Source organism: Nicotiana tomentosiformis, chromosome 12 (assembly GCF_000390325.3).
Source record: "Nicotiana tomentosiformis chromosome 12, ASM39032v3, whole genome shotgun sequence".
Lineage (NCBI taxonomy): Eukaryota > Viridiplantae > Streptophyta > Magnoliopsida > Solanales > Solanaceae > Nicotiana > Nicotiana tomentosiformis.
In genome coordinates, this window is record NC_090823.1 from 100,913,867 (window position 1) to 100,922,609 (window position 8,743).

At 33.9% G+C, this 8,743-nt stretch overlaps 2 protein-coding genes across 2 annotated transcripts; both read right to left on the reverse strand.

Annotated features, from left to right (window-relative positions):
• Positions 1-5,768: 5,768 nt before the first annotated feature.
• On the reverse strand, positions 5,769-6,567 carry LOC117275655 (uncharacterized). Its single transcript, XM_033654963.2, has 2 exons — positions 6,453-6,567; positions 5,769-6,368 (listed from the first exon to the last, which is right to left on the reverse strand). The coding sequence occupies exons 1-2, from the start codon at positions 6,495-6,497 to the stop codon at positions 6,018-6,020; spliced, it is 396 nt and encodes a 131-aa protein (XP_033510854.2). The 5' UTR covers positions 6,498-6,567; the 3' UTR covers positions 5,769-6,017.
• On the reverse strand, positions 6,503-7,948 carry LOC138891391 (uncharacterized). Its single transcript, XM_070191041.1, has 4 exons — positions 7,153-7,948; positions 6,814-7,023; positions 6,651-6,734; positions 6,503-6,544 (listed from the first exon to the last, which is right to left on the reverse strand). The coding sequence occupies exons 1-4, from the start codon at positions 7,213-7,215 to the stop codon at positions 6,503-6,505; spliced, it is 399 nt and encodes a 132-aa protein (XP_070047142.1). The 5' UTR covers positions 7,216-7,948.
• Between the last annotated feature and the right edge of the window lie 795 nt (positions 7,949-8,743).

Here is an 8,743-nt window from a genome sequence, read left to right on the forward strand (position 1 = left end):
CAATTCAATTTCTTCCATCTGATCTGTCTAGGCCATTTTGGAACTCTTTCCCTTTCGCATATTAAGTTGGAAAATGTACATAATTAGCCAATTTAAACTCAAACTTACCAACCTCTAGCCCAAAATTAGACACTTGTCAAAAGTAGCCAAAAATTAGAGATACACGCAAGGAAGAATTCTTCCATCCGAGAATCACAGTAAAGATCTTCCTTCCTTCCCTATTTTTAAAGCGTATCAATTTCACAGAGACCTACATTCTGTAAATCACGACATTCTCTCCCAAAAAATTCTCAAAATGAGCTCCAAAGTTCACTCAAATATCGATCAATTTCACTGTAGAAGCAACAATTTTCTTTTGCGATTTCTCTGTAGATACAAATTTGATGAAGGAAATATGAACTAAAATCAAAATCAATCAAGGAATTAGTGAGTTTTGACCTAATTTCAGCTACTTTAATGGCAAATTTACCAATTTTTATTCAGTATGGTAGCCGATGGAATGTTGACAACAATGTTTTGGATTACAATGTTGATATTGTAATAGTTACTCCAAATATAAGTTTTGAAGATTTTGTAGACGTGATTTTGAAACAACTTATGATACATACTTCATTGAATATTATTGAAATCAAATACACTGTCGAGAACAGTTCTCCACCAATATTGATACACAATAATGTCGGTGTATGTGTATATCTTGAGCTGAAAAAAGCTCGGAATTTATAATGTATCCCCTTTGTATAACATCAAGTGAAAGGGATATGGATATGATCTGCTACAATTCAAATTCTATCGTGATTTTCTCAGAGTGTGCACAAAGCACAGTTATGCAAGAGAGATACAATGGCGATACAATTAATATGATTGAGTTTGGGGATGGAGAAGAATGGCAAGATACAGAATCTGATGAAAATACAATAATAACTGACCCTCAATACATAGATGTAGAAGAAGGTCAAATTTATAAAGACAAGGCTACGTCAGTCAAAGTCATGAAGCACTTGGAGTAAAGGAAACATTCCAATTTAAGGTGCATAGATCAAGTGAAAGCGGGTATAAAAATATTTACTTTATAATTATGTATCTCAATGTATATTGTAGTTGATGTTAGAAGCATAATTATGCAAAAAATAAGTTGCTGCTTGTAAGTCTGTGGCTATACACTTTTAAGTTATGGTTGTCACCATGTAGTACTGTATAGTCGTTGTATTTTTTTCATCTAGTATTATTGATGGCAGTGTGTATCACTATATATCATTGTATTTCATGTCACTCTGTTTACTAATGGAAAAGTTTATATCCTTGTCGTAGGTACTGCCTAGTATGCATCAGCATCAACAACAACTATGATTAATGTTTTAAGTCTTCGAGCCTAAAAAAAGAAAAAAATTTCAAGGTCAGAAATTTCAGCAAACTGCACTCATGCCCGCTGAAAGACATATCTTACGCACAACGTCAAGCTATTGCAAAACTCATCGGCAATCTTCTGATAGACAAGTATAAAGACCAAAAATTAATATACACTTCTAATGAAATAATTGGAGACATGAACAAGCAATATGGTCTTCAAATGATATATATGCAAGCATGGAGATCGAAGGAATATGCAGTTCAACTACTGAGAAGGAACCCGAGCGAATCATACAAAAAGCTGCCAAGCTACTTTTATATGCTGGTTCTTACCAGTCCTATGTCGGTGGTAAGTTTGAAAAAAACAGAGGAAGACATGTTCATGTATGCTTTCATTGCACTATATCCGTCTATAAAAGGATGATAGTATTGCAAACCGGTTATTGTTGTAGATGGGACTTTTCTTAAATCGACATACAGAGGAACATTATTGATAGCATCCACACAAGATCCAGCAGGTAAAAATAAGAATAATAATGTATGTGTGTATGTGTGTGTATATATATATATATATATATATATATATATATATATATATATTATATATGTGTGTGTGTGTGTGTGTGTGTGTGTGTATGTATATCTTATTCATGTATATACTCACATGTTTATATAATTCAATTTATTAGATCGTATTATACGACTCGCATATGCCATAGTAGATTCATAGAATAATGCTTCATGGGAGTGGATTTTGTTCAAGGATGCATTTGGGGAAAGGGAGGGAATGTGCATAGTCTCAGACATGCAAGAAGGCATTGAAAATGCAGCGGCAACATTGTATCCACAAGTACTTCATTGTGTCTGCATATGGCATCTATGGAATAATGTAAAAAAAAACTACAAGAAGAACCATTTGCATCTCAAAGATATATTCTTTGCTATGGCCAAATCATACATAGTTGAGAAGTTTGATTACCACACGACAGAGGTAGAGAGAATTGATAAGAGAGTCAAAGATTACTTAATCAACGTTGGGTATGAAAGATGGTCCATAGCATATTCCACTGTTAACAGAACATTGACAACGATTTCAAACATTGCAGAGTCGATCAATGCAGCGCTCAAGGCTGCTAGGGAACTCCCAGTACTGCCTTTGCTGGAGTACATAAGGTAATTGATTGGACGATGGAACGTTACAAACCAAAAGAATATAGAGTCATTTACTGATCTTGGGAAAAATATGAAACAATGTTGATGGACAATCTCGAATTGTCACATCGGATGAAGGTATGACTAAAATCTGTAGATACTTGTACATATAATATGTAATCATGCCGAATTCACGGATCTGTTACATCTTGAACCCTTCATGTGATTCTGTTAAACTAGTGTCCACCTGCACCGCATAGGGAGACCAAAATGATTAAAGCTAACATTTTCTAATATTCATTGTTTGCACAAAAGCAATATTATAGTGTTCAAGTAATAGAGGGTCTTATATCTGTTACCCGAGGCTTCGGGTTTTCTGTTTCTTTTCAAAGCTGGTTGATCTACCTCTATTATCTGTTTCTTCTGGGGCATGCGAGAAATTAGTCATTATGTAAATAAATTATTCAAGTTTTAGGCAACTACCAACATGTATATAAGGCTTTCAATTTAATGTAGCATCTATGCCTACCCTACTACTGAAATATTGGTTGGTTTGACATGATATTAAGCTATTTTGAATCTTGTAGGCTCTCCAATATATGTATTTTGAGGGCATCTGATTTGTCACCATTAATGATAGTTAATAAATTTTGTAGGTGACCTCTTCGACGAGTTACTTATATTTAGTACTTGATAAGGGTAAGCAGAAAATGGTGTTCCTAAAAGATCGAACTTGCAGCTGTAGAAGGTTTCAGTTGGATGAGCTTCCATCTGCATATGCTTGGGCAGTATTAAAATATAAATACATTGATCACATTGAGTATTGCTCGGTGTACTACACCAGAAAGTACCTATTGAAGAACTATAAAATTTTAATTTATCCGGATCCTGATGAAAGCACATGAAAAATTCCTATAGAAGTTCTAGATGAAAAAGTCTTGCCACCAGACGTGACTAAATCAATAGGAAGGCCAAGGAAGGGGAGGTGCAAGCCAATATATGAAAAGGAACGAAAAGGTCGATTTCATGTGGACAGTGTGGAGAATAAGGTCACAACAATAAAATTTGTAGATAATCCAACGAGAGGATGAAATATGTCAAACTTAGAATTACTTGTTATTTTACTTTACTGAATATCATAGAGATTTAGAAGAATCCAATATATCAAGAACTGTATCAATGCAGAATGTCATTTGAATTTTAGATATAAATGAATATTTGATCTATCAATTAAAATTGTGTTGCATGTGTATTTTTTAAATTATACATCTGTTTGATTAAAAAAAAGTTATATCAGCTATGTATCATATTTGTATCTCTTGTGTATCACCTATATATATCTGTGTATCAGTAAATTATACATCTTTTGATTAAAAAAGAAGTTGTATCAGCTATATATCATATTTGTATCATCTATGTATCTCTTGTGTATCACCTATGTATCTCTGTGTATCCGCTCTTACTCATGTATGTATTTGTGTAATAACAAAGCTAACTAATGGAAAACAGTCGTAGCAGCTAGAAAACTTTGCAAATAGTTTTAGAAATTTACAAATAAGAGTGTGGCTTCATCAATACATATTTCGAAACCAAACAAACTACAGAACTCATTGGGAAGAAACTAACTGTGCAGCAATCCAAAACGATTGTATTATTTATGTATCATATATGTATTATAGGTGTATCATGTGTGTATCTGGAAGAGACAATGTATCACAAACTACCATATACTTTTCATATTTTAAATTCACAACAAAAAATCAAGGGAAAAAACACCAAAATAAACTAAACTGCAACACTCTAATATTATACTAAAACTCATTAAACCTTTATAACAGAGCAGACATCTCATTTGCCGTAAAAATCTTAAAAGTATTCATAAAATTCAAACACAAACAAATCTGATCCGTCTTATAACATTGACAACATAACAAAACACAATACAAAATGAAATTATTGAGTTTATCCTACAACAATGACAAAAGTAACTACTTCTTCCGCTTCTGCGACGTATTCTATCGATCAATAATATCATCTTCACTTTGCGCGTTCAGTTCCATCTTCTTTCTAGCATAATCCCACAAGAGAGCACCAAATCTGCAACGGTGTACATATGCATTGAGTTTTTTAGGAGGTGTCTTGCCCTCAATGAAATACTCGGAAAATGATGCCGCAAATACATCACAATCACTATAAAAATAAAAATAACAACAATTATCAAGCTGCAGAATCTAAAAACAAAACAAATTGTGTTGAAAGAAATTCATACGCTTCGACTTGTTGAGGCATTCCTTCAACCAGTTTTACATCAAAAGGGGTAATCAAGTCCTTTGATATGTAGATACCAGTGCGCCAATTGATATCTTTTTTGTTTAAATAGAAATGCGTGTGTACGAAAAAATGAGGTATCAACACAGAATACTTGTGCATTGTGTTATGAACTTTGGCTTGATGAGTAGCTCCATCGCACATAAAGTCATAGACATAAATGTACCTATCCTTGAAGGACATCACAACCATTATCCAATGCCATTATTCCGCAACATTAATTGGCATTAAGACGTGCTCGACAGTGTGCCATGGAACATTGGCATCCAAGACATGCCCCTGAATATACTCTGCAATGATATGTTTCGGATTGCACACTTCACTATCTCCACCCGTATCAATAAACGCTGCCACAACTCTTTAATTTTCTCATCAAAGTACCAATCTGTGGTGGTGAATGTTACAGGTAGATCTTTGTCATACTTCCCCTTCTTCCTCAAATAATAGAACAAAACATCAATGTGCTGAAACAAAACATAACACAACAAATAATTAATCACTAAAAGTTTATAAGCTTTAAGTAACTACGCTTTTTCAAACCAAATTCACAAAAAATAAAGGAAAATGAATGCTCACTACTTCTCTTGTGCCAGGCAAGATAGCAATTAATAATATTTTCTAATTTAAGAGGCATGATCACGTGTACACTGGCTAAAATTAAAAATAAAACTGTAAAAGTAACTTCTTACATACCGAGTCATCCAAAGGCTGACCATTAAATGTCAAAGTGTAAAACTATTTTTTGTCTTCAACATGATATACATCAAGATCATAAGCAGGATTGAGTTCACTAACATGGTTCGGGTAAATTTCGTTCCTGATAACAGATATACACAAAAGAGATACAATGATTTGATATAAAATAATGCTATAAATGACAATATATTAATAGATAAAACTGAACAAAACTCAGAAGTTGGAAACATACTTCTTTCTGGACTTTTCTTATTTTACCCACACAACAAATACATTCAACAAAGAGTTGTTAACGCCAATTCCGATTTTGCTTTGAAAGGATACTTAACAGCATAAATTTGCTTTTTTTCTTTCGCTGCAACAACACCAATACTGGATCCTGAATCAAATACAGTAATGAACAGAGACTGCACGACTTTTGCATGACATCTCTTTCTTTTTTCCATTTACAGCGAAACTTCAGGAAGTAATTCAGGCTGGTAAAGAATAATCTAAGATTCAGGAACCTCTTTCTCAGATTGTTCCTTCATCTCCCATGCCGCTTCTTCAACACTTGCAGTCACATAAACAGTGCCAGTCTGAGATTCAGGAACCTTTTCTTTCTCAGATTCTGCCTTCATCTCCCCTGCCGCCTCATCTGTAGTCTCACTAATAGCGTCAGTATGCGCTACATCTTGTGTAAAAGTTACTTTAACAACAAACATGTTAACTTTCACACCAGAAGGTTCTTCCATGATATTGACACCTAACTGATCTGCTGCATCGAGCACAATGTTGTTACGATAATGTGCACTGGTATCTTCTTGAGAATATGGAACATCTTTGCCTTCACTTCCACCGACCTATTTTTTTAAAAAATGAATTAAATTATCAAAAACAACAAAGAAAAGAGAAAGGAAAAGTGTAGAATGCATAACTAAACACACATTACAACCATCCATGTCAACATCTTCATTGCCACCAAACTCCATATTGCTCACAAAATCATTATTGTCTTGACGACCACTGGTGCCTTCCTCTGGATATGCACCATATTTATCTTCACTTGCACCAAGCTATTTTTTAAAAAAAGATTCAGTAAGTTAACTAAAAAAATAAAAGGAAATGCATAATGAAAAAGAAACACATACCTTGGAATTTATCAACTCAAAGACTTCCTTGAATTTATCAGCAACATATTCCATGAAGGACTTTAACTGCTTATGGAGCTACAAAAGGAAACAAATAAGAAAACTAATAGACTTTGGATATACATTTTTAACAAAATTTTCAACTTCTGCAACTCACGGTCATAATCAACAGGTTGGACACCGGCACCTTTTTTTGTGGGACAAGCTCCTTAATCTGTTTCGGGAGTGGCGTGACAAAATTATCGCTATTATCAATAGGTAGTTTTTCCCTGTTACGTGATGTCAAATATTTCTGATACTCATCGTTAACTTCAACATGCAAAGTAAATCTCCTTAGATCTTCAATTGTAGGAGAGATATTTTTAAACTGGAAATGTAACAAAAAGTGGTTCAGTCCTAGATGTATCAAAGATGTATAAAAACTGTATATTTGATGTATCATAATGAATTATAGTGTATCATATATGTATAACCCATCAATACATAAAGCTGGTACCTTATTCCATGTGCTGTTGAAGAAACCAGTAGGGAAGTCCTCACGTGTTGGCCTGTCTGTCATTTTCCAATTTAATATGGGTGGTGTATGATCTCCAACGTGAACATCAAACTTTTTATCAATTACAGTGCAACATTTATAGAACCATACCTGTAGTGCAAGAGGTCCTATAAAACTCGGACTTTCCCCTCAACCTGTCCCTCATCGACGTCATTAAAGCTTGAAACACAATCTTACCCTAGGGAAAGGATACATACTCACCACTCTCGATAAGATGGAAACCACGTTTACTTATAAATATCTTCTGAGCCTGAGTGGACATTAGAAATATGTTTATGAAATAAATAATTGCAATCTTAACTGCGTCTTCATCAGACTGCCATTTCTTCTTCTCAAAGCAATCAATAAGCGACTTCTTTGACACCGCTTCAAAACCAGAAAAATAAGTATCCACCAACTTATTGGGTCCACTGAAGTTACCCTCAATATGCTTATTGCCACAACAGTTTAAACCACTTACAACACCAAATTCCCGAAGACCAAAACGTAAAATACATTCCTCATTCAATTTCACATAAAATTGATCACACTTATCTTGAACCAACTCCCTAAATATTAAAGAACGAATCAGTTGTGCCTGGATAGCAACTCGAGGTAAATCAAGAAAATAGCCAAAACAACTTTCTCTAAACATCTGAAGCTGGACATCAGTCAACTTTGACTGTAAAATTGATACGGTGTCTATATTAGTGTATGATGTCCAATGAGTAACAAGAAAAGACTCACCAACTGGAATATAAAGCTTCCAAGGCTACAAATTAAATAACACGAATTAAAAACAAACAAATACAAACTAAATCCAATTTTAAAAGAAAATTCAACACTAGAAAAAAATATAACTGAATTTGTATGTACCTTACAAACTTTGTTAGAAATTTTAACTTTTTTCTGCCTTCTGGACCTTACTTTTCTTTTTTTTGGTTTGACACCCAAATTCACTTCGTCCTCCATGACACGTTTTCTCTTACCTTCAACATCATCCACTCTAACTCTTTTGCTCTTCTTTTTCTCAGATTGTCCAACATCCTTTCGAGATTTTAACACTTTAACACTGTCAGAACGGTTTTGTCTTCCCATATTTCGTTCATCAATCGATTTCTCAACTAAAACCGGGGTTGAATAAGGAGATAAACTCACCGACTTAGTTTCTCTTCTCATGTTGCTCGATTTCTCAATTGAAACCGGTTTTGAATAGGGTGATGAACTCATCAAATGAGTTTGTCTTGTCATATTGCTTTATTTCACAATTGAAACAAGGTTCAATGAGAAATATTTTTTTTAAAATTATACGGACAAACGGTTACAAAATTTTGTGAAGAAATTAATACAAAACTCAACCAAAACTAACAAAATCATCTATAACAGATACCTACGATGAACTCTAACTAAACAATTCAGTCACAAAAGCCTAAAAAAAGCATCGCTTCTCCAAAAACACATGCAATCCGAAAAAATATACGAAACAAGAGATTTTCTACTCCAAATTACCTAGAATCAGACAAAAATAACCGCAAATGTATCTTGTTTTGTC

Coding starts and splice junctions, on each gene's coding strand:
- LOC117275655 (XM_033654963.2), bottom strand. CDS start 6,497: ATGGAGTTTGGTGGCAATGAAGATGTTGACATGGATGGTTGTAAT. Junction 6,369..6,452: donor TTGACATGGATGGTTGTAAT/GTGTGTTTAGTT, acceptor TTAAAAAAATAG/GTCGGTGGAAGTGAAGGCAA.
- LOC138891391 (XM_070191041.1), bottom strand. CDS start 7,215: ATGACAGACAGGCCAACACGTGAGGACTTCCCTACTGGTTTCTTCAAC. Junction 7,024..7,152: donor TCAACAGCACATGGAATAAG/GTACCAGCTTTA, acceptor TTACATTTCCAG/TTTAAAAATATCTCTCCTAC. Junction 6,735..6,813: donor CCAACCTGTTGATTATGACC/GTGAGTTGCAGA, acceptor TTCCTTTTGTAG/CTCCATAAGCAGTTAAAGTC.